Below are 26961 nucleotides of genomic sequence, written 5' to 3'. Positions count from 1 at the left end.
AATTTGTTATGCAATGGATCATTGTTTCCCTTTATTCTTCCAGAAGTCAGTTATTCTAAGGATTGGGCCGCATAAACTCTTCAGAACACATATGAAAACTACTACTGATATATCTGCTGAATAAAATCTCTGGTATTTGATATTTCATCTTATAAATATCACATTATCATTCCATAACGCTAGTTATAAAGTCAAACCCAACCAAAGAAACAAACTTTCAGCATTGTAAACAGATTCCCACCTTTTAAAATCTAATTACTACACGAAAGTTTTTCCTTTTTCTCATAAATAAAAGCTACTACTGGCTACATTTTAGAATGTCAATGCCTGAGAAAATAGATAACGTTATGCTCCCTAGAGTAAACCTAACTTCTAAATACTTAAAACTCTTTGAAAGCCCAAGATAATGATATAATTCTATCCTTTTCATTGCATAGAAACTATTAAGATTCATTAGACCCTGGAGTTAATATTGATCCTAGCTCTAAAGTCCCTTTTTGGACAACAGACCCCCATATGTCCATTTTCCTTTCTTTGACTATGATATCTCTGTGTGCTACATTTGTAAGTAGACTTAACAACACAAATATGCATATGTGCTCTTAGTATAAAATTACTTTCTCCAGGGAGCCTCTGCCCAGAGACGAGAGAAAACGAAAGTTTTTTTGAAAGTATTTAAAGAGTATTTAATTTTCACATAGTATGAGATGTTTCTAATTGGGTTGGGAAGATGATATTTTGCTTTGTTTTTTCAAAAAATTTTGTTTTTCTCAAAAATTTAATGATCTAGTAAACTCAAAAGACAGAAAGCCAGCATATCCCTTTACAGTTCATAATTCTGCTTGTATGAGACAAATAATGTAGGGATATGTGTTTGTATACACACACATACACACATATAGAGAGAGAGAGATACATATTAGTGCTTCCATATTATCTTTTACTTACATCTGGATTTATGGAATTCTCCAATTAATATACATTTCTCAAATTCTATTAAAATTTCTTGGTCTCAAAAACATTGAGAATTGCAATTTTTTTTCCACCAAGGTCATACTATCTCCACAAAACAAGTTGGGTGAATTCCTGTGATGTAAAGCCACCGAAGAATTTTTAGAGATTTTATGACATATTTACTCTTTTTATGCTCAGTCCACTCAAAAATGAAAAGACTCTAGAGACCACCCAGCCAAAGCTCTCCATGGGAGTCAGATTCTGATCCTAATCCCTGTCATCATTGCCATTCAAAATATTTAGAGATTATATAGTAATAATTTAGAAATGAGCATAACAGGCAACCCATAGTGTTTTTAAATTGATATTATTTAAAAAGTTCATGTCATGTTAATTGCCTTAAAATACATTATACACATAAAATTCTATGTTAAAATTAAATATGTCAGCTGTAAAGGTGAAAAAGTAGCTAACTTAAAGTTCACAGTAAATCTTTTTTCAGATTTTGTGTGTTTTCTCCTCAGCCAAAAGCCTCAAGATTCACTTGCAGCAGCCTACCTCTTCATTTATGTTGGATTGCTCTTTAAACATTAGAAAATCTTGTAATAAACAAGTTAAATATTTCTCCTGACACAAGTCATTGTTGATTTCACTGTTGTAGGGAAAAGGCTCTAGGGCGGCAGATAAGGCTGTTGCCATGGTGATGAAGGAGATACCGAGGGAGGAATCTGCTGAAGAAAAGCCCCTCCTTACTATGACATCACAGGTGGGCAGACCCATAGGGTTCCTGTAGGAAGCTGACATATGTTAATATATCAGATATTGTGATTTTTAACTAGAAAAAAAACATTAACTCTTGAAACAATTTTTTTTAAAAAGACAGTTTCAATGAAGCAATTATCCAAACATAAATGAAAACCAAAATTGCTAAAAAAGGAAAATTTGCCATTTAGTTATTTATTCATGGATATTAATTTTCATTATTCAACTTTAGTTTTAAAAAAAGAAAATGTATGTGCAAGTAAAATACTCTGCTTCTTTTTACAAGGGAGTCTTGTTAACAACTTTGGGAAAGAAATAACAAGCTAATGGTACATTGGAACAACGACAACCAAAAAACAATCAAATTCCTGTGAATAAATACATGTTATATTATATACATATGTCAGTTTACCAGTAGAATACCTAAATTTTCTTCAATGTTAAATATATTTATGTTGTGACTATGCATACTACATATATGTCTATACATATTTATGTGGATAACTAATTTACAGGAATGAGCCAGAAGTCCCTGAGTCCCCATGCAGAAAATGGCATTTGTGACTCCTCTTACACTTAGTGACCTTGATAACAAAAATATCATCTCTATTATTAGCACATGAGGGCCATTTTCAGCATTTATTACAAGTATAGATAAAAGTTTGCATTTGTATGCAAAGACACGCTGAGACTGTGAATACTGTATGTCCTCTGGGACTTTTGAAACACCCTGTAAACTCTACATAAATATGCATAATATATTCATCACCACTTTGTGGAACTACCAGTTTTAAATTCTTAAATGAAAAATATTTTTACTTGCATTTATCTTATAATTTAGATTAGATTGTTATTTTAAACATTTCATTTTTTCCGTAATGCAATAGTAAATACAGTGATTCAGTTCCGATTATATGAACATGCCTAGAATTAGAAAAATATCCATTTACAGTCCTCATGAAAGGCATTTATATCAAAAGCTAAATTATGGCAATTTATTTTTAGAATATCAGCAGATCTCATCCCCAGCTGCTGCCAACATGTGTGGTTTTATTTTATTCTTTATTCCAGATATTGTGTTGTAAGTAACAAAAATTATAACATATAACATCAAAATTGAATAATTTTTTTAAAAGTTACTGAAGATTTTCAGGACTTTGGGATAAATTTTATATTGTCAGTATTTTTATCCATAAAGAAGAGATGCTTCTTTCCAAAGACACATAGTAGTAGTTGGAAAGAAATTTGCTTGATATTTGCCAAGTTCTCCATTATTTGCTTAATTTACATAGTAATACATATATAGTTTTACATTGATCTCCTGCCCATGAGTGTCAGACCTTTGTAGAATCCCATGTCTAAAATATTCTGTCCACAGTCCCTCATGTGAATGCTATGGGAGGTGAGAACTACTTGGAATTCTCAGCCGCCAACACAGCCATATACATCAGTAGATAAGACTTGTCCAATTTGCTATTGGCACGATTGTGCTACAACATATCATCTATGGACATTTACAATTTAGTGTAGGTATCAGTCTTCAAAATCCTTTTTCCCAAAAACCATGCATTGCTATGTACTCTCCAGTAAGCCTTTTCAAATGCCCAAAATTACCATTATAACCTAAGCTCAAATTTAAAATTTAATGCAAAATAATATTTTTGACTTTTTAATTTAGAAAAGAAATTGAGATTGTTACCCTTTTCCCATATTCAGGACATTTGTGTGTATTGAGTTCCTTCTTTAATCCTGTCTAATGTCACATTAACTGTTTTTGAGGTACTAGATACAATTTTACTGCATGAAGATTATGTAATGCTTTCTTTGATGCATCATACTCTTGTCGCATACTAGCCAGTTTATGAATCAGCAGAGTTCTGATTCATGATTTAATGCACCTGTCATATTGATAATTTTACGGAATTAATTCAGTGACAGCTGTGATACAATTATTTCTTCAGTCAAATGAAGTTTTATTAGTTGATAGACTTTTTCCAATATACACAAGTGGCTTCTTCCCTGCTATGCCCCAGTGGCGTGCACAAGCCAAAAAGAAGCAGAATGATCTGAAAAAGTGAGTACTTCCCGTGACAACCACAGCATCCAGTTTGTGTACCATACCACATTCTCACTGTGTGAACATATTAGTGTCTTGACACATGTTTGTCCCAGTGTCTCCTGTAAAGCCCCTTATGACATAGTGCTGCATACTGCTGACTACATAGACCCATCTTTGTAACTGGTACATTAACGCCAGCCACTCATGCCATAGATTCTAGATATGTCTGGAGCTAATTCTGCTCTCTCAATACTGTCTTTGGGACAATTTAATAAATAAAATACAGGATAAGTCACTGAAACACTGAGCACTTAACTTATTTTGTAACCGTTCACTTAACAGATTCTAAGTGTAGACTAGTCCTATATTCCAGCTTTTTGTGTGTGTTATGTGATTATTATGGTATGTTTCTCAACTTTTAGAGGAATTTAGCCAAATGCAATCCAGTGAAGCTATTACAGCACATTGAACAAATTGAACAAAGAAAAAGAGTTGGCCAGATGACCCAAAGGCAGAAACTGCTGACCCCTGAGAGTTGCTCTTTTTGTTTAATGTTATTAATGATTCTATATTAACAAACAACATGGCAAGCACTTCATAGAAACTCAAGTTCATGCTGTCCTAGACTAACACTTAAACAGTATGTGAACAAGTGTGCATTGTTCAAAAAGGAAAATGTATGTGAATCATCAAGACTTTGGAGGAAGAAAGTTTCTCTAGACCTATACTGTCCGATAAAATAGCTACCAGCCACATGTGACTACCGAGCACTTTGTGGCTACTCCAAATCGAGATGTGCTGTACATACAAAATACACATCAAATTTTGAAGACTTAATCCCAAAAGATAGTGTAAACTATAGCATTAATAATTTTTATATTGATCATATGTTAAAATGTTAGTATTTTGGATATATTGGGTTAAGTTAAATGTATTATTAAAATTAATTTCACTTGTTTCTTTTCACTTTTTTAAAAGTGGCTACTAGAAACTTTTCAATTACGAGACTCTCATTATATTTCAACTGGACAGCACTGCTTTAAACTGTAATGGTATAAACAGTACTATTTGAAAATAGAAGGGAAAACTATGTGCCAGAAGATTGATTATATCATAGAAAAAATGTATTCTCTTTATGAGAAAGAAATGACTTTAGCGAGTACTTTTCTCTCATAAGGAACCTTCAGAAATTTTCATTTTGACCACATCTCCTGGGTCCTTTTTTTAAGCAACGTATATCCCATTCATTCTTCCCTATAGAGCAGAGTCTTAAAACTGTGTTCCAGGTCTCTTCTTGTTAAGGGACTTTTTTTCTTTTTTTCTTCAAAATCGGCCTTTTTTTTCTATCTGTCCCCACTCCTTAACCTCAATAATGATTCAATTTTTGTGTCTGATAAAGATAGAAATGTCTTTGATTGGCAAAACATTCTCAAGGCTACTAGATATGGCCTTGTTTGGGTTTCCATTATCAACTTAAATCAATTGCCTTAATTATATTCTCCTGCCTGACTTAGTGTTAGTACTAACCAAGCTGTAAACAGTTATATCTGTTTATTTCCCTACGAGTAGATTCACATTTTATAAGTCTAACTATCCTGTCAGGACAATATTTGTAATTGGCTGGTTGACATTTAGGCCAAGTTAAAGAATTGCAAATTATCACATGGTTATTTTTTACGAGAAAATTCACTGGGACTTATGCATAGGAACTGGGAGGTGGGGCAGGACATTAGTACCTCAGCTTATAGGAAATTAATTCCGTCAAGCATCAGAGCTACCATGTCAGAGCTCTAAAGGTCTGAATATTTAAGGGATTCATGGTAACGATTTAATTGTCTTGACTTTTCAATAGATTGAGTCAGTTAACTTAGTTTTGTTATTAATGAATCCCTCATGGTATGGTTACTATTTTGATGGGCATTGCATAAATTTCTAAACTTCTATAGGAATAATAAGGCCATAAACAAGTAATTCAGTTACAAAATCATGAATGAAAACGTACTTAACAAATAACACATAGTTTAAATCAACGCTATCACAAATAGTAAAGAAATTTTCAAAATGCACAAACATATAACTATAAAAAGCAGATTTGTGTTTTGTTCATATAGCAACAAAACAATCTTAAAATTTTTCTATTAATTAAATGGGGGTTAATGACAAACATGCTAATTATCCTGATTTGATCTTCACATATTGTACACAAGTATTGATAGTCAACTCTACCCCACAAAGATGTATTCTCAATTATGTTTCAATTAAAAAAATTAAAAATAGAAAAAAATAAATGTGGTAAAAAGACATGGCATATCATTATAAATTTTTTAAATCAACATTACAAATATGAGATGATTGTCAACTGTTTTTTAATGTATTGGCTCCAATGTTTTATCTTTTAAAATTATTCTTTAAGTACCAAAATGCTTAGATGTAAAAACAGAATACTTTACTTTAAACTGAAACAACAGTTCAGGATCATTAATCTGAAACGTAAATTATGGCAAAATGGATTATTACCCTTTACAGACATTGTTTTTTCATCAAAATGTATTTTGCTTTGAGATTATTCTTAATGATATAAGTTATCACAACCTTCAGCTCTATATTTTTGAATGAAACATCTAAGCAATATATTTCTTCAAAGATAAATAAACTTAGATAAAAGTCACAAAACAAGCAATATAAACATACATGGAATTTAAGTAACTGACATTATTTAAAAGCAAAATACTTTCCTTTCATTTTGGTTAAGTAGTTCCCTGCAGCTTACATCATCCAATAATTTAATTTTTAAACATTGAAATTAGAGAAATCCAAGTTGAACTAAGGCAAATGTATTTTCGGATAAACTTTTAAGACAGACAATGATTCGGTAGAACTGAATGACATAGTCTGCATTTGTTCAACACAAAGAAAGCCCTGTATTGACATTAGAAACAATTTGGTCATGTGGTGGCTAGTATTAAGCAGTCTGAATGAGTCATAATTCAATTGAAGTCATTTGATTGAATATTTGATTACAAAGAAAGTGTTTAGATTCGATTGTTTCTTGAATCCTGATTGACATAAAATGCCTACATGCGAGATCTCACCTCTTTTCTTATTTCTACTGCTTCCCCTGTTTCTATGCCCATTGACCACTTAAATGTTTTCCCTCAAAATCTCCAGATCTGAATCTCTGATTTAAAATTCACTGAGGGGGGCAGTAGGGTTATGTCTTGAAATATCCCTGGCCTCCCATTCACAGTGGTCCAAGTCCTTCTTCCAAGTGTTGGATGGTGTGGGCAGGCCTCGGCTATTTCAATTTTTCTCGTTAGGCATTCACTCTTGGCATTTTGGCTTCTTGGTAGAAGCCTTAATATTCTTAGTAGGAACCTTGCATTTAGAAATGTTTCTTTAGGTACCACTAGGTTTCCAAACGTTTAAAAGACGTGACACTGGGAGGAAATGGAATTAGTTGTGTGCTTTAAAACCTGTGAGGAAACTGGTAAACATTTCTGAGGACTACTGACCTGTCTGTGAATTGATCAAACACAGTCTGTAATTGAGGATGCCCATGCAATCATGCTGTTGTACAATTCACCATTCAGTTAGACTCTATGAAACCAGCCAACAGTTACTAAAGTGCTATCATAGGACACAAATAATTGGTTCAGGTCTCTACCTTCAGGGGAGGTCACAGTTTAGGAGAGAGGAGAACAGACAAAACTAAGATTGGACACTGGGTAAAGCATAGGAACATGCAGATGCTGTAAAAAAAAAAAAATGCACTCACTGCCTGGCACTGCAGATGGTTCCTAGACAATGTGCCAGTTGAACAGGACCCTGAAAGAGAAATAAGAATTTCTTTCCATTGGAAGAGTCTTTGAACTGATCCATATATTGAGAAGAGGCCAGAGGTGGGTAAGAAATGAAAATAAATATCGTAAACAAAGTGAGACAAAGGCCTTGGCAATGAGTGGTGTGGGTCATTTTAACTCAGCTGTGATGATCTAATTAGACCAAAATTACAACCACTCCAACTCAGTTATTAAAAAAAAAAAAAAAAAAATTAGAAACCTCTGACTCACCTTTTATTATTTTTTTTAATATCAATTTACTCTGCACCTAAAGGATGAAATGAGGGAAGTTTGTAAAGTATTTTCAAACTAAAGGAAGAAATTCTAAAAGAAAGTCAATAAACCTTATCCTAGCAATGAATGAGGAAAGAGTAAGTAAATGGCACATGATTTGGAAGTGAAGTTTAGAGGGACTGCTTGGGGATTAATTTCAGTTTGAAATTTTCCTTTATGACCTAAAAGATTTATTTATTCTCAAGTCATGAAATGAAAAACCATAAACTTGTTTGAAAATGAAGAGGAGGCACGGGAAAACCTATTCTTATCTGTATAAATAAAAATGAAATGGGACTTCCTATGGCTAAAGTGATCATTTCTAAATTCATCCAACTAAAGACACAATTTAAAATTGGACTTGTTGAGGTAAATATTTCTGTCTTCAGTTTGTGCAAAGTCACTGTCTCATCTGGAAGCCATTTATCCAGCTCCTTCTACACGTTAAACATTCTACTTGAAGTTGTGAAGGATAAAAATATGAGTAAGATATATCTCTGACCTCAGGGCTTATGAGAAAAGATTTCTTTATCTTCACAATATCTCTCATTTCATCTTCCATATCTCCATCACAACCAACAAACTTCCAGTTCAGTTTCAATTCCCTTCCCATGCTATCTGTAATCTGGCCTGTCCTCCTCTTCACCCGTGAGCCCTGCCATTGTCCCCAACTCCAACTAAAGCATTTCCCAACAGCTGAACTGTGCTCCAGCTTGAAAAACACTGATTCAGAAAGTAGTTTGTTACTCTCTCTTTGATTTGTATTTATGGGAAAAAACCACAAGAGCAGCTTAGTTATAGGAGTTGGGCAGCCATAACAACTCCATCAGTCCAGGTGTGAACTATGGTGAGAAACAAGATAGTAGGTGGGGAAGAAACACAGATCTCATGAGGCAGAGATCTCAGAGAATACTGCAGAGGCCACACCTCTGTCCTGGGCTCCCTGGGATCTCTCTGATCAACCTCCCCTAGAAGAGCTTTCTCCAGGAAATACATCTGAAATTTGAATGAGGAGAAAGACTCCAAAAAAAAAAAAAATTTTGTATTACATTTGATAAAGCAGACTTGCCTGAAAGGACAATTATCAAATTTAGACTACAGTTCTTCAGGACTTACAACTAAAAGTATCTACAGAAATCTAACACCATGCTCTTCTAAAACTATAGATAACTTAGGCCTATTCCACAAGTACATGCACAGAGTTGTGATTTAGGGAAAAATTCTTAGTCCTTTTTTTTTTTAACGAAGGAATCTAATTGTATCCAGTACAAGGGAACTTTTCATTGAATATAATTCAATTTTCTACATAACAATATTTCTCAAAATCATGACTAAGAGAACTCAGCTATTCTTGGTTATCTGTCAGTGAAATTAGACTTTTCTTCAGAGAAATAATGGCTATCAAAGAGATAGTTATGACATCATATATACATATTCATGCTTTGAAAGTCACAGTTGTATTGGCTTAGTCTTTACACCTTATGCACTTTAGCCAATGAATCAATAAGACCTTGAACCAGAGGCCAGTAATCAGAATGCACTGCTTAGTAGATGCAAGCCTGTTATAATAAATTCTATGAGTATAGCGTGGTACCATATTTGATGGTGACCTTTATCCTCCATGAATGTTTATAACACAGCAGAATTCAGATGTCACTTGACAGCCATGAGAATGCCACAGACTGGAAGTGAGCATGGTTTGTGAAGTTAGGACTACATCACTATGGTGACATCACACTAGGTGGGTTCATCACATTAAGCACCTGTGGTTAAAAAAGCAAGTTCTACCAGGGAATATACATTAATATATGGTTCCTTTGGAAACTATTACATACGCACCATTTGTACATGAACTAACTATAAATGAGTTACAGATTCTGGGACACTAATCACATTTTCAGAAGAGCTCACGGAATCACTGACGTTTAGCCATTTTTTCATTTTGTAATATATCATCTTGTACACCAGTGCTTCCAACTTTATTTCCAGATAATAAAATTGACTTCTATGCCAGAAAATATTATAAATCACTCCTAAACTTAAATAGACCATAGCATTTCCAAAAATTAAAATATGTTTTATCCCAGAAGCACAGAAGACTCATAGTTTCTCAATTAAAAAATATCAATATAAATAGAATGGATGATACTCAAGAATTTTTTAATTCAGAAAATAAAATACAAAGGGACTCAGAGTTTTACTTTTAGGTTAAAGCAGCATCTTTAAAAAAAAAAAAAAAAAGAAAGAAAGAAAGCTTAAAACCAAAACATACCTTGGATAATTTGATTCCTAGTGAAATCTGTAAGTCTTTATACATAGTAACACTAAAACTTATAATAATTGAAGAAATGCCTATCACTGTAACTTGAACACTAAAAGGACATTCTCAATGCTTATCCCTCAATAACGTCCACAAATTAGTATGTATGAAAAACAAGTTGCCAAGTTTATGTCAAAATCTTAAACTCTAGTGAAGATCTGAGATGTATACATGTTTAAAGTACCAAATGTGTCTCTTGGTTTCCAGTCTCTGAATGATCACTAAATGCTTCCGTATTGCTGTTTTTAGAAATAATAGAAGCATTTTTTCTTCCCATATGTACCATTATTTAGGTCTCCGGTCACCTTGCATCAGCTCTAAGCTATAATACCACTGATACTGTGCCAAAGAAACAATGAAGTGAGAGTAGAGTATTACAAAATATTTTGATTTGGTGATACCCCAAAGCACTTTATTATTTCGTGTGTCTCTTAAAATACAACTTTACAAATAATTACTTAGAAGTCCAGAGACTTTTGAGGCACATTTCTTCTTATAACAAGAAGAAAACTAGACAGTTATGCCCATTTTAAGAAAGGCTAATATAAAAACTCCAGAAAAAGTAAGACAGTTAATTTAGGGATTATCCAGCTGTATACATAAGTGTATTTTCTCCCTTAGTTGTAGTAATATAATTTGAGCAAGTCTGGATTCAAACAAGTGCAGAATAACCTAAGTAAAGGGTTGGCTGCCACTGATAATTAGAGGCCCACTAAAAGACGAACTGAAAGATTATTGAAATTAGAGAACAAGCTCATGGGAAAATATGATTGAATTTACAGAAATCTATTTCACATACAGATTTTCACAAACATATCTACTGGATACCTGTACAGTTAATATAACACTATTTTCTATCCTCCTAAATAATATTTGCTATGTACTACAAAAATATTCCAAGGCAATGTAGTAGTGGGTATGTTTTAGGTGACTTGAGCTTTTTAAGAGGAGAAAAGGAGAAGTCAGTGTTTATATTCACCATATAAACACTGACCTGTTTTAAGCAGAACTTGTCACCTCAAAGTCTGAAGCCACCGTTCCAGGTAGCAGTAGGAGCTTTTTGTCCAAGAGAGTAGTAGGATCGGCACTTAGCAACTGTGATTCAATAGGTGTCATTTTTTACGTATTGAAATTAGAAGGTAATTCTAGACTATTCCAGGAGGAGGAAAAAAGGCTTGAGCTTTAAAAATTAAAGTTGGCTGCATCAAAAATATGTTGACAGTGCTAAAAGGCTCATTCTCCTCCCCTTGGTATTTTTTTTTCTTGCCTTCCCCCATTATTTACTTATTTTATTTTTGGTAGGCTTGCTATTCTCATTTTGTTGCAAGGCTGCATTTAATTCCTCTGACTCTACAGTTTAGCAAAGTCCTTTGACACCTGTGTTCATTTGTTCTCAGCTGGTGAATGAGCAACAAGAAAGCAGACCCCTTCTGAGTCCCTCCATCGATGACTTCCTCTGTGAAACCAAATCGGAGGCAATAGCAAGACCAGTAACCTCCAACACAGCCGGTAATTCTTTCACTTTTAACTGTACCTCCAGGAGCGTTAATTTTAACTATAGTAAATTGCACACTTTTTACCACAATGCCCTTTAAGTGGGGAAGAATGTTTTCCACCAAATGAAACTTTAAAACATAACCCTGTTCCACATAAACCAATAAATCACTTTTCATTGTACAAGAAACTGCAATGTATATTACCCAACCAATTTTGCTGAAGATAAATGTACCACTATTAGCAATGAGTCACTTTTCCATGCATATTTTCATATTTACATCTTCACATTTCAAGTCTCATCACGTTAGGAAATCTTTAAAACAAAAGCATCTATTTCAGAGTAAGGTTTTGCAAGTTCTGGTGGATGGCCCGATTATTTCTGGAAATATTTTATATAACAAAAGACCAGTAAAATAAAATCTTTGCAAGTGGCTTTAAATGACAATTAAAATGTCCTATAGCCTTAGGATAGTATAGAGCCAGTTTCATTTTCTGTCATGCAACTGTGTTACTTGCTTCCTTCCTTTTCCTACAATTTATATGAACCTTCTTTTAGAATTCAGCATACTCAGACGGTAAACCATCATCTGCTCAGTGCCTGGCACATATGGGAACGGGCACTCAGTAACTATTAATCCAATGAGTAAATGCAGGCTGCACTGGCAGGAATCACACTTCTCTAGCAGGGGCAGCCATTCTGCATTGACTTCATTCAGTCAACACTCACCTTCAAAGGCATGTTGTTCAAATAAGAATGAAAAAATGACATCAGAATCAAAGAACAAAGGTTATGTTGAATGTGCAGAGCAGAATTTAATGGAAAAAGAAGAGGATAATCACATACTGTCTAGTTAAATTTGTTCCATTTTGCCATCATGGCCTCAGCTTGCTGTTGATTTGCATATTTTCATTATATTTATAAGTGAAGAAAATCACAGAAGGAAATTGTGAGTTTTTCAAAATTCTAAACATTACAAGAGTAATAACATCAGATAGAGGCACCTTTTGTGGGAGTATTGTCTACAGTTTCTCAGGTCAAACTCTGTGACCCCAGCTTGTGTCCACGGAGAAGTTGCTTAACAAAGCCTTAGTTTCCTCATGTATCTAAAAATAGTAAGATCTACACCTCGTAAATTACTTGGGGAGATTAAATGAAGCAATCTAGAAAGTGCTTAACACCATGTAATCTCTAACTGCTGTGACCATTTCTGTTAGAGATACCAGGTGATAACAATATTCCTGACACTTTCCTTTTCAACTGCATTAACTTTTTTTATACCATACCAAAGTAATCATTTTCTAAATTCAACTATCACTCTGAGTAATTGAGAAAATAAAATGATACATGGTACATCCTAGGCAGGAAATTAAACATGTTCAGATACCATCAGATCAGATTCATCCTTCTAATCTATGAACTTGGAGCTCACCTCTCCAAAACTGGACTGCTACCCAGGAAAATACAGAGAGCACTGTGCCTCTAATTGCAGGCAAACCCTTGGGAATCAGATGCACTGAGAAGCTCCCTTTTACTTTCCAATTCTCACTGATGGGAAAACTAAATCACTTAGGAAGGGCCCACCCTGAGAGCACAACCTATGATTTGACCCAAAAGCTACTTTTTACCTTGATTTTTCTAACAAATAAAAGAGAGGCCTGAGAAATATTGGAGGGAAAAATCAAAAGAATGTGCAACTTCTTGTAATCCCAGTACCTACAGCGCTGCGTTCTGTATTAGTTTCCTAGGGCTGCCGTGATAAAGTACCGCAAACTGAGAGAATTAAACAACAGAAATTTATTCTCTCACAGTTCCAGGGGCTAGAAGCCCAGAATCAAAGGGTCAACAGGGCCATGCTCACTCTGAAAGTGCTCAGGGAGGATATGTTCCAGGTCTCTCCTGATTTCTGGTTCCTCAGCTTGTGGCAGTATAACTCCAATCTCCAAATGGTGTTTTCTCTGTCTGCCTGTCTGCCTGTGCGTATGTCTGTCTCTGTGTCCAAATTTTCCCTTTTTATAAGGCCACCAGACATATTGGAGTAGGGGACCACCCTACTCCAGTATGGCCTCATCATTAACTACATCTGTAATGACCTTATTTCCAAATCTAGTCACATTCTGAACATAAGATTTGAACATAAGAATCTGGGGGGGAGACACAATCAATCCATAACACTCATCAAAGTAGGGGGTCTGGGAAAACAGTGTCAGCTCTTATATAAATCAATACAAAGTAAACGATTTAGGAAATATTTATCTTTTCCTAAGGTCAGCCAAATGATGGGGCTTTTTTCTCTACGAACCCTAAAAGAACATATCTTTTGCCTCACAGAGGTTCTAAATTATGATTTTCTTAAGTGTCTCAATTATCTGTTTTTAATTTCTGCTTGCCTCTACATTAGGATTAAATTTCTGTCACCCAATGGTGATAAGTTCATGCTGATCAAATAAGAATGTTTTCCTTTTTTGTTGTTGTTCATTAACATCCTCAATTCTCCTTAATTCATTTGTAACCAGGACAGACAGCTAATTCTTTGGCCCTCTCAAACTGTAATCTAAAATAATTGCTACTTTCTTTGATTTTTAAGTGGCAAATAAATATAGAGTATACCTTTATTCTATTAGGCCTCATGGCTAGCTTAACATCAGCACAGCCAGGTTAAGTAACTTTCCCCCCTTCTCCCCCTCCGCTTTCCCTTTTCTGCTCTGGGAACTAAGCAGTAAAATTCCTCTCCTGGGAAGGGGTAAACATGAGCGTTACCATCAAAGGAACATCTGTGGGCTGTGGTAGCCAGCTTTGGACTGGCGCGCTTTGCACTGGTATACTAAGGACACTAATTAGAAGCCTATGACCTAACTGACCAGGTGTTAGCAGACTACAAAGGCTGTGCCACCTTGCATACCACTGATTTTGAAATTGCCCACTCTGCCCTGCTTTCCTTTGTTCCGGGGAAACTCATCTGGCTCAGTCTCCCTTTCACGTTAGCAGAATAAAGCTTTTTGGCTGAAATAGCGCCTGGCTCGGGTCTCTTTCTCTCTTTTCTCTGTCTCGCCAAACCTAACAGATTCATATTTCAAATGCTCTGAAAATAACTAGAGAACAAATATTTTAAGATAGTGATTATATTATAGCACAAGTAATACTATGAAATTTGTAACAATAACTCATTGCTCTGAATCTTCCAACAAACTAATATATGTCAAAGTATACAACAGACTCTTCCAAAATCAAGAAAAACAGGGGGTCTTTGGTTTACATAATCTAAAAGCATCTTATCTATAAACTTGAAATATCAAGCAAGCATTTAGTATAGAAGAAAAAGTTTTCATGATCTAAAAAATATTTCATCTCATTTCTTCATGTGAGGCCTGCATACCTACAGATGGGACCCCTGTATCTAAGGAAGAGCTGCCCTTAATAAGTTCACAATCCTACCACAGCCACCTAATAAAATATCTTAACTGTAAACCTAGTACAATGTTTACAAAACACATTTTTATGAAGCCCAAGTGACCATGAACCCAATGGCATGCCTCTTGAGAGAGCTTAGAAATTTGGGAAGTAGCTTTAATTGCATATACCAATAAAAAGGAAAAAGTAGATTGGATTAATTAAGTCCAGTATTTGACATCATTGGCAAAATCTTGTCTAAAGTAGTTTGCTGTGGAACTGCTATGCTAGAGAATACCAATTACATGTTCTGGGATGCCAGCGTAGCTTACAAAACAGAACAAAGAACCCATCAGCTCCTCTAGGCATGTTCATTGATTGCACCAGTCAGGGTTGCCCCATGATCTGTCTTCTCTGATCACCCAATGTGTTGAAATTCGTTACACCGTAGTGGTGTTAATAGCATTGTGCTTACCACCAGTATCAAAACAGGGCTTTATAACAGGTGTTATTTTATTCTCTTTTAAGCAGCCTCACCTCCCAAGGCCCAAGTAATCTAGTATTTATATACATTTTCAGTGCCCTGTGGGAGCCTTCCATTTTAATAGGCTGTGATCTTCAATCAAGTGTCCTTGAGATAGCTGGAAATAAATACTTTGGTAACGTATGATCTTCTGTGTTCAGGAAATTCTACCCAATGGAATTAGGTTATCAAAAAAAAAAAAAGTCTTCGAGATTACCAACTGTTTAAATCATGCTTCAGACTACACAAAATGCCAAATCATCAGGAGCTAAACAAACAAACAAGTACAAACCGGATCAACAGTCAGGGCACTGCCTCCAGGTCCAGATAAAGTCTCCAGAGGAGTGATGGAGAACACAGGCTTTGGAGTGACGGGACCCGGGTGTGAAGCCTGCTGTGGACACTGGCATTCCAGCTGTATTCGTTTGCTATTGCTGCAGTGACAAATTACCACAAATTTAGTGGCTTCAAACAACATAAATTTATTATCCTCTAGTTCTGGAAGTCAGAAGTCCTAAAATCAAGATGTCACCAGGGCTGCATTCTTCCTGGAGGCTCTAGGAAAGAATGTCCCTTGCCTTTTCCAGCTTCTAGAGGGCACCTCGGTTTGTTGGGTTATGGCTTCTTCCATCTTCAAACCTCCATCTTCAAAACCAGCAGCTTCCTCTCTCTCTCTCTCTCTCTCTCTCTCTCTCTGTCTTTTCCCCCAACCCCACCTCAGTTTCCATCCTCATATCTCCTTCTCTTACTCACCCTCCTGACTCCTTCTTATAAGAACATGATTACATTGGGCCTGCCCGGATAATCCAGGTTAATCTTCCCATCTCAAAATCTTTAATTTGATTACATCTGCAAGGTCAGTTTACCCATGTGACATGTCAAGGTAACATATTCACAGATTCCAGGCATTAGAATGTGGACATACTGAGGGGCATTATTCTACCACACCACTGTGTCACTTTGGACCAGTTACTTAATTTCTCTAAGCCTCAAGTTTCTCATATGCAAAATAAAAATATTAAAATATTAAAATTAGAATATTAATACCTCTTCCACAGGGAAGTTGTATGGATTAAACAAGGAAACATTCATAAGCACTTACCATATCATATATGCTCAACAAATTGTTTTTGTAATTGTTCCCAACCTCATATATCTAGTCTGCTTCAAGAATGACTGTTTTCAGTACAGTCTCCTAGTAGTAATAATTATTTATTTGAATTATTACTATGCTTCTGGCACTGTTGTAAGGGCTTTAGATAAAGCACTTAATTTAATGCTTTACTCTTTGAAGTAGAGTCTTGTCCTTATTCTAGGTAGGCAGAAACTGAGGCTCAGAGAGACTAAGTAGCTTACCCAAAGTCACACAGCTAGTGCATGGCAGGGTCAGGATTTGAACCCAGGCAGTCTTAACCACTGTTCTATGCTGCCTATTTTGTGCACCATGGCTACATAACATGAAGACACCAGAATTGGTTAATTGAACTAAAGTAAAGAAGATAGGACAAAGTGCTACAAAGGGTGATTGGGAAAATATAGACTTGTTCAGAAGCCACTGAGCTGGGGATCACCCTGCTGCTGCAGATGGAAGTGCAGGGACTGACTTCCTTTAGGCAATGGGACCCCACAGCCTATGAAGCTGTGACTGGTGACTGATATGTGGTCCATGTAGAAAAGTCAGTCTATGTGAAAATAAGATTATACCCAAAAGATATTTTATTGGGTCTTCACACACACCCACACACGCACACATAGGCACACATGTACACACATGTACCTACACACAAATTTTCACATGCACTCTAAGAGTAGGATATCCTCTGTGCTCTTAATTTAAGCACACAGATACTGGAACCCAAACTTTCGTGTGCCTAAGAGAATCTTTAAGTGGGTTAAGAAAATCAGCAGAGCAGACACCCCACCATGCCAAGGCACGCTGTCTTTGAAGCACATGTGAAATGGTCAGACCTTATGTTTAAGTCTTAATTAACTAAAGGATACATGTGTGCTAACATGAAATTCGTCTTCCTCCAGAGAGGGAAAGGCTGCACCCATCCTTCTCTACTTATGACATTGTTGTCCCAGGGACTATGTGAGATTCAAAGCTTGCCATTCAACCTCCAAGCCACCTCCTTCATCAACTGGGTAACAAATAAGGCCTTTTATATATGCTGAGCATTTTTTTTTTCACATTTGTAAAGAGAAAAACAAAGGGACAGAGAGCTCAAAACAAACACAGGAAGGGCCTGGGACCCTTGAGAAGGGAAAAGATTACTGAGCCAAGTCTGAATTCGCAATTCACTCTTTTAGTAATTCATTTATCCTGAATGGTGAAAAGTAGATATAGAATTAAATTAGTACTCACCAGTTATTATTCATAACAAATGTACTTCCTACATACAAGTAGACAATTCCTATATAATTTGCTTCTAAAAGAAGTCTAGGAGCCAAGTGACTAATTCTTGTTTGTACAATTAGTGAAAAGGCATATATGGCATTCCAGAGACTGTCATCAATTTCCTTCCTTTTATTATAAGGAAATCACATTGGGCCTAGAATCCTTGCCAACATAACAGTGGTCTGGAAATTTCTATTTAAACATTCAGTGGATATGAGCTGTGTGGCATCCTAGCCTAGCTTGGCTGCCTGCCATGCTTAAATTTGAGACGTAAAGCTAGGCTTCTTAGTTCTTTAATCTACTTCTTTCCCTCCATGTTCAAGTACTTCCTAGCCACAAAACACTCATGTCTCAGAGCATCTTAGCATGGGAAAGTGGCTCCCATCTCCTCAGGAAAACTCACTTAGATAAGCTGACACTTTCAGGCCATTTTATGATAAATTTACTTCATGGGATCCTCTGAAGAACCAATTTCTTTGTCTCGTCCTCGGCTTTATTCCCAATAGCATTTCCTCTTTCTGTCTGTATGTGGATCTGATTCTTGCCTGAAGTAAAAAGGAACAGGGATAATAGGGGATCAACAAAAAGGAAAGGAAAAAACAAAAATCACAAATTGGCCACTAAAGAATGAAAATAACCTTTTATTGAATACCTATCATATGCCTGGCAATTTATACATATTAGATCATTTAATCTTCATCTCATACCTGAAAGACATGCTATTAATTCTCCATCTTTCAGATGAGAAAACTGAAACTCAGAGAGGTGGGGAAACTTACCTCAAGTCACACAGCTATGCAGTGGTAAAGTCAGATCTTTCTACTTCACCAACAACATCCAACCACTGTGATTTAGAATTGAAATCAGAAAACAAGATTATTAAGAGTACAGCTTGACACACTATCCTAAGGATCCCACAGGGGTGGTTAGCTCATGGAGGCAGTGCAGTACTAAAGAACTCCTGGTTGCAAGTTCAATTGAGCTCTGTCCCTGTCTTAGGTGCAGGGGAAAAGCAGATGGAAGAGTGTGAGACATCAACAACCCAAATCCATTCTCCACCTAGGGGAAAAGCTGGGAGATTCAAGAGGAGTGGTGCAGTCATTGTTGTAGACTGTGCCAGGGAGGGTCAGCACAAGGAGTTTTTCTGTCCTTCAGTGGCTTCTTAAACTAGCAGGGTGAAGAGATTCTAATCCAGGAAGCCACCAAGCCTGCTCAGAAGCCAGCCTCTCTCTTGCCATGAAACAGCAGAGGCTAGTGGAGAGGTAGGGCTGGAGGAACTTCCTCTAATTTAAATTTTCCATTTCTCACAATGGGCTAGTCCAAGGCTTGTTACTTGGAACAGTAAAAGAAAGAATTAAAGTTTACAAAGCTTGCAATGGAATTCTACTCTGCTATAAAAAAGAATGAAATACTACCATTCGCAACAACATGGAAGGACTTAGAGAAAATTACATTAAGTGAAACGAGTCAGGCACAGAAAGAGAAATACCACATTCTCACTTATTTGTGGGAGCTAAAAATAAATAAATAAGCACAAACAAATAAGGGAGGGGGAAGAAGACACAACAATCACAACAATTCCTTGAACTTGTTAAGACAGGTGAACAGATATGATGCAGTGGGGCGGGGTGGGGGGTAAGGAGGGGGGAAGAGGAATGGGAAAAAGGACATGAAAATCAACTACGATGTATACTGAGAAGTTAAAATTAATTAATTAATTTTTTTAAAAAGGTTACAAAGCTTGCCTTTTAATTCTCATTTGCTTAGTTTACGTTTGAGCAATTATTATTTCTGCCTTCACTAGAGTATTTAACACAATGTAATTGACCTGCTAGGAAGTAAAAGTATAACAGTTTTATAATTTGTTACATTGAAATTTAAATTTGCATATTAAACAGCAAAGGCATTAGCATGTATACCTATTCATCAACTATGGATTATAAAATACCTCTGTAGCTTGAGCCCAAACAGCATGCCATTTTCTGAGTGAACTGTTTAATTAAATAGAAGATGATTAACAGCATTCCTTTATACCCCTGTGTACTTTATTGTTTAAAATTAATACACAAAGACATTCAGAAACTTCACAAAATCTCTGAATATGATAGATTGGCCCTTCTCTGGAAAAATACAACGTAAAATAAACCTTCACTATAAATAAAACAAAACAATAAAGCAAATAGCAGCTGAATTCAGATTCAATTTTATCATTTTAATTTCATTCAAAGCTTTGTCACTGCTGAGGCTGGTCTAAGTCCTGTCTTACGATTTGTACCATGCCAGGAACTCGTGTAGGAGAACATGCAGCTAATTTCTCAGTCTAACACACTGTCATTATAAATCAATGGTGAGCTAGCTTAATTTGGTGTTTCTAAACTAATCTACAAACCAAAATCCTGTACTCACCTGAAAAGTACTTTTCAAAAATAATGGCAGAGCAGTAAATGGGCTTATCTTAACCTCTTTTGTTTCTGATAGTACTGACCACTGGCTTAGATCTCCTCGACCTGAGTGAACCCATCTCTCAAACCCAAACCAAAGCTAAGAAGTTGGAGGCCTCATCAAAAACCTCATCCCTCAAGAAAAAAGCAGATGGTTCTGACCTCATCAGCACGGAGGCTGAGCAGAGAGGCCCGTCTCTCAGAGCGCCGGAGGCTTCGTCCTTAGATTTAGGTAAGATCATAGCTTGTGGCAGCTGCGGCTCAGCCTTGCCCTGTTGACGTTGATACAGCAGGGAAGTTCCACAAATGACATTAAAACAGTGAACAAAGCAGTAGAAAAGATGACTTCCATATAGGAGACTGGACAGGACATATCTTCCTTTGTGCTTGAATTGAATAGCGGTTGGGGAGCTCAACTTCGCATAACTAGTATCAATGCATTTATTTATTTATTCAACCTACACGTGTTGAGATCTTGATAGATGCCAGGCACCATTCTAGGCACTGGAGCTACAAATAAAACTAAACTGTGAATCTTGCTCTCTAGGAGCACTTGGCCTAAGACGGGAAGAAAGAGTCATGAGTAACCCAGTCTAACACAAGGCCCAGTGACAGCTGGGTGAAACGACAGCATGTAGCATGTTTGGAACTATGTCCAAAATGATCATAACGACTACCGTTTATTGTTGGCTTACAATGTTACGATGCTGCACTACATGATTTACATATATTATCTCATTAAATCATCACAACTCTTTGAAATACGTAAGGAACCAGGTTTTTAATTTAATGTAATGCCCAAGGTCTCACAGTTAGTAAGAGCTGGAATTTGAGCCTAGCTCTACTTAACTTCAAAGTCCAGATTTTTTCCACTATAATCTACATCCTCCTGAGAAAGGACAGCTTAATCTAATTCTCAGCTCATGGCACTTGTCAAATTAAGATCTCCTTTCCCAGGAGAAAGAAAGGTGGCAGGTATTTCAGAAAGCCAAGGGGAACACGCATCTCTCCCGGTTGTGACTGACTGGACTGTGTGTGTATGTGTGCATACATGTGCATGCACGGGGGTACTTCAAAAAGTTTGTGGGAAAATGAAATTAAAAGATAATATGAATCTTTCCATGAACTTTTTGGAGCCCCTTTGTATATGGTGAATAGATATACTACTTATAAAATGGGCATATTAGTAGCTTATCCACAAGATTGTGAGGAATAAATGGTATCTATATGTGAAATCACTTACCACTGTGATATGTATGTGTCACATGGTCGTGAATTAACTTATTTGTTCAGCAAACATTTCTCTGAGTACCTTCTGTGTTCAGGCACATACTATGTGCTAGGAAGACAAAGATAAATAATATAAACTCTCTGACTCTTAGCAAGTTTACAGTCTAGTGGGGAGATAGAAAAATGATTAAATGATTTTAATAAAATATTAATTATGTGCTACAGTAAAGGGAAGCCCCAGATGAGTTACTTCATAATGCGTCTGGCCCAGCCACGGAGATGGAGAAGTCTTATAGAAGGTGCTATGTGGACAGAGTCTTAAGGGATGAGTAGGAATTTGCCAGATAAAAAAGATGGATTAGGAGAGTGGTGGAAAGGCCAGGACAGGGCATTCTGGTACAGAAGAGAAAGGGATTCACCCACAGACAGATGAACACAGAAAGATGTCTTTCCAAGTAAACAAATGTATTGTAATAGTATTCAAGGACGGTGGAATAAGAGGAAAAATGTCTGAGAGTCACTAGTGGGCAGATAATAGGAGTCTTTGGATGCCATGCCCTTAACATTGGGGGAGGGGGGTGTTGTATGAAGGGTTTTACTCAAAGAAGTGATAGCAACAGAGTCTTAGAGAAATCCTTCTCTGATGGATGTATGAAGTAATAAAGGCAGGAAGCCCCATACAGAGGGGACAGTGAAGAAGAGACAAACTTTAAAAATATTAAAACAAGATTTGGGACTGAGTGAATGTGTGTATGCGAGCAAGAGAGACACAGAATTTGCCAAGCACTGTGATAGAGGATACAAGAGGGGAGGGAGTGAGGGAGGAAGTCAAGGGGGAAACGATTGAGTTCAGTTTTGAACCTGTTATATTTGAGGAAACTGGAACTTCTGTACCCAGTAGACTGTTAAGTATATAGGTCTAGAACCTGGGAAAGAGAGCTGAGCAGGAAATGGCAATTTGAAAGTCAGAAGCCTATGAATGGATATTGCAACCATGGGTGTCATCCAGGGGTACACTGTAGAGAAAGGGAAGAGAAACAACCCGTAGCTCACGTCAGTTGCATGCACAGAATCCCTTCAACCCTGCCATATCCCTCTTTGAGGCCTCTCTTTGGAGGAAAATTTTATAACTATCTCTATTATTTCCTCATAATCCATGTGTTCTAGATTTATTCAATCATACAAATGAATAAATAAAATTTATGTATTTGTTTAAGAACATAGTATTTAGTATATTACAGTATAACATGTATATGAAATATATATAACAATAAACATGTACATGAAAATTTTATTTCTCTGCTTCTGAGAAAATTTCATATAAAGAAGTTGTAAAAACACTTAGTTTAAAAGACCTTGGAGAATAGCAGTGTTATTCACAATAGTCAAAAAGTGGAAACAGGATGACTGGATAAACAAAACGTGGCATATACATAAAATAAACTGTTATTCACCCTTTAAAAGGAATGAATTGTTGATACATGCTACAACACAGATAAAGACATTATGCTAAGTAAAATAAGCCAGACACCAAAGGACAGATATTGTATAATTCCACTTATATACCTAGAGAAGTCAAATTCACAGAGACAGAAAGTAGAATAAAAGTTATCAGGGTGTGGGAAGTGGGGGATGGGAAGTTAGGGTTTAATGGTTACAGAGTTTCAATTTGGGATGATGAACAAGACCTGGAGATGAATAATATTGATGGTTATAATACATTTAAACAAGCAACCCAATTAAAAAATGGGCAAAAGAGCTAAGTAGGCATTTCTCTAAGGAAGATATCCAAATGGCCAACAGACATATGAAAAAATGCTCAACATCACTCAGCATCCGGGAAATGCAAATCAAAACCACATTGAGATACCATCTAACCCCAGTTAGGATGGCTAAAATCCAAAAGACCCTGAACGATAAATGCTGGCGAGGTTGCGGAGAAAAAGGAACTCTCATACATTGTTGGTGGGACTGCAAAATGGTGCAGCCTCTATGGACAATGGTATGGAGGTTCCTCAAACAATTGCAGATAGATCTGCCATACGACCCAGCTATCCCACTGTTGGGAATATACCCAGAGGAATGGAAATCATCAAGTCGAAGGTATACCTGTTCCCCAATGTTTATCGCAGCACTCTTTACAATAGCCAAGAGTTGGAACCAGCCCAAATGCCCATCATCAGATGAGTGGATACGGAAAATGGGGTACATCTACACAATGGAATACTACTCAGCTATAAAAACGAATGAAATACTGCCATTTGCAACAACATGGATGGACCTTGAGAGAATTATATTAAGTGAAACAAGTCAGGCACAGAAAGAGAAATACCACATGTTCTCACTTATTGGTGGGAGCTGAAAATTAATATATAAATTCACACACACACACACACACACACACACACACACAAAAAAAAAAAAAAACCGGGGGTGGGGGGAAGAAGATATAACAACCACAATTATTTGAAGTTGATAGGACAAGCAAACAGAAAGGATATTGTTGGGGGGGGGGGGGAGGGAGAAGGGAGGGAGGTTTTGGTGATGGGGAGCAATAATCAGCTACAATGTATATCAACAAAATAAAATAAAATAAAATAAATTAAAAAAAATTTTTTTTTTAAAATGGTTAAAATGGTAAATTTTGTTATGTTTATTTTACCATAAATTTTAAAAAGAAGGTTAAAAAAAGAAGACCTTAGAAGACATCAACTGCAAATCTATCTTTTTTTTAAATGAAAAATTGGACCCCAAGATTGTGTAAGTGATTTGTTCATGGTCACACATCTGTTAATGAGAGAGAATCCAGACAGGTTCTTTATTTGTAAGAATTCAGCGACAGGGACTGCATGGTTCTAGCATTCTCTGGGCTTTTTTCACTGCCTCCTTCCTCTCTATCTCCACTGTAAATTCCCTCCCTTGGTAAAAAATTAAACAGTCTACACAAAACCTGTGAAAAATGTTCTGGTTTCACCCCACATTCTTTTGACATCAAAGCTCATCTCTTTAAACAGAATATCTTTCTGAAAACATGCCAGAAGCGCCCAAAAGCCACCTCCTTAGCTGGAGGCTAGCAGGATAGTATCCCATATGCACATTCTACACCAGATACCATGGGTTTATACAAAGGATTCAGAATGCATATAGTTTTTGAAATAAATTCGGGTAAAACAACTTGATTGCTTTAACTGAACAAGCAGTCCAATTTATCTTAATAGGTCTCATTTTTACTTAGCTGCACATGTTTTGGTTAATTTTCAGGCAACATTGAAAAGGTAAAAGTTGGTCTTGGAGCTTGAGAGCATAGCTTGAATACAGTTCACTTGGATAAGACTCCTCAGTTTTAATCAATCTCTCTTCTTCTCTCTGTGCCTCATGTTCTCCCTGTCCCCCTTACCCACTTCCTCTATCCTTAGTAGATATTCAAACACAACTGGAAAAATGGGATGATGTTAAGTTTCACGGAGATCGAAATACCAAAGGGCACCCAATGGCAGAGAGAAAATCATGCTCATCTAGGACTGGATCAAAAGAGCTCTTATGGTAAGATATTTTGATACCAGAAAATATCCATTTATGTGGCAACTTTATGGGTATTTTTCTCATGTACTAAAATAGCCAGTGAGTTAAGTCAATCCAAATAGTTGGTGTCATGTATAACCCCCTATATAACAATCTTAGCTATTGTGCCTTCTGCAAACTCTAAATTATTTCATATGAATTGTCAAAAATTAAGTCAATTCAGCCAATAGGATTTGGGGAGGCTCATGATTCAACAGTTGTGGATAATTTTCTGAATGTGTAACTGAGCTTATAAATAGTTGCATATGTGTATATAGTAATGTGATTATATTCAATATATTACATGAGTGCTGGTCACGTTAAAATTTTCTGGTTATACAGGTTACTTTTTCAGACTTTTTCAATCATCCACTGTCAGGTAATACTATAATTAAGAGTAATCTACAGATGCCCATGAGAAAATCTGGCCACCTGAGTTTTACCATGTTTTTGAAGCTTCCTAAAGGGCAGCATTCTGTTTCAGTCTCCTGTTGCCCCTTGCACATGTCTTCTTCTTATGACATTTTGAATTCTACATAAAGACGAAATCATACCAGAGACAATTTGTGAAAAGTCCCCCCCCAACAAAAAAATATTTTTTTACAAAACAGAATTTTCTGTAACAAAAATGGTATTGCATTTCTTTACTTTTTGACCGTAATTGAACTGAATTCTAAATAAAAGTTAATAGCACCGAGCACATTGTAGCCACCTAAATTCTGAAAGTGGTCATTATAATAAAAACATAAAAATTATCTTTTTCATCAAAATTCTCATGAGAGCTTTGCTTTTATGGCTTTCAATGATCCAAATTAACTTTCTTGGCTGGATTTCTAGCTGAATTTGCTTCCTGATGTGTATTAATTTCCTTAACGCATCCCTGATAGGTCCTCAGAGCACAGATCTCAACCAGAACTGAGTGGTGGGAAAAGTGCCCTCAACTCTGAGTCGACTTCAGAGCTGGAATTAGTGGCTCCAACACAGGTAATAAAACTTCAGTGAACCCATCTTTTGTAACAGATACTATATGTCATAAATATTTTATTTAAATTTTGCCCCAAAAGTTTGAAGTATTGTTTTGTAGTTTGCCTTTTATGTGCTTTCTCACTCCGTAGCTATCTCAATGCTGAAAATAACTGATTTCTGTATGAGTATATATATATTTGGCTGGAAAATGTGTTAATAAATTCACTGTGTACTTAGCACTTTTTCCGTGATCTACCATTTACTGTTCCCTTATTGTGCAGTACAAAATCTGTTCTACTCCAGTATTAACAGTGTTTATGTAACAGAACACAAAGAAGAGGAAATTACATCTTGAGTGTTCATTCACATCTATGCCCTGTGGAACGAGGTACTACAGTCCTGACAGTCAACGTTCAAATAAATTTTGTGCTAGGGAATATATTATTATAGCATTAGCAGTAATGATGGTAATAAGAGTTACCATTTGTGAGTGCCCAGTAAGTACGACAATACCTCAAATAGTTTATGCAAAGATTCATATTATCTATTAATTCTATTTTCCATGAACGTTTTAAAGTGCTTCTCATGTGTTATATCTAATACCCAAACAATCCTGTTAATTCCTATTTGCCTCACTTTAGAGATACTTTAAAAATACTCTAGTCTCAGCGAAGCCAAGCACATTTTCCTGGGAAAGTAGGGCATGAACCAGATCTATCTGTTCTCTACTTGACCCTGTCTGTAACTGGT

The 26961-nt window shown here is 36.2% G+C and overlaps 1 protein-coding gene across 6 annotated transcripts in view; it reads left to right on the top strand.

The window, feature by feature from the left end:
- Positions 1-26961, top strand: part of PEX5L (peroxisomal biogenesis factor 5 like) — a 167969-nt gene that overhangs the window by 74946 nt on the left and 66062 nt on the right. For 2 of the 6 annotated variants that reach the window (XM_063093026.1, XM_063093035.1), the window contains exons 4-8: positions 1616-1720; positions 11605-11716; positions 20492-20686; positions 25104-25227; positions 26133-26229. In XM_063093026.1, the coding sequence (XP_062949096.1) occupies positions 1616-1720; positions 11605-11716; positions 20492-20686; positions 25104-25227; positions 26133-26229 (633 nt within the window). Of the gene's footprint in view, positions 1-1615; positions 1721-11604; positions 11717-20491; positions 20687-25100; positions 25228-26132; positions 26230-26961 lie in introns of all 6 variants that reach the window. The other 4 variants (XM_063093043.1, XM_063093053.1, XM_063093062.1 and 1 more) reach the window with 4 other exon arrangements.

This window comes from Cynocephalus volans, chromosome 1 (genome assembly GCF_027409185.1).
Source record: "Cynocephalus volans isolate mCynVol1 chromosome 1, mCynVol1.pri, whole genome shotgun sequence".
NCBI classification, from domain to species: domain Eukaryota; kingdom Metazoa; phylum Chordata; class Mammalia; order Dermoptera; family Cynocephalidae; genus Cynocephalus; species Cynocephalus volans.
Note: the sequence above shows the minus strand (reverse complement) of the source record. Positions and strands in the feature narration are given on the sequence as shown.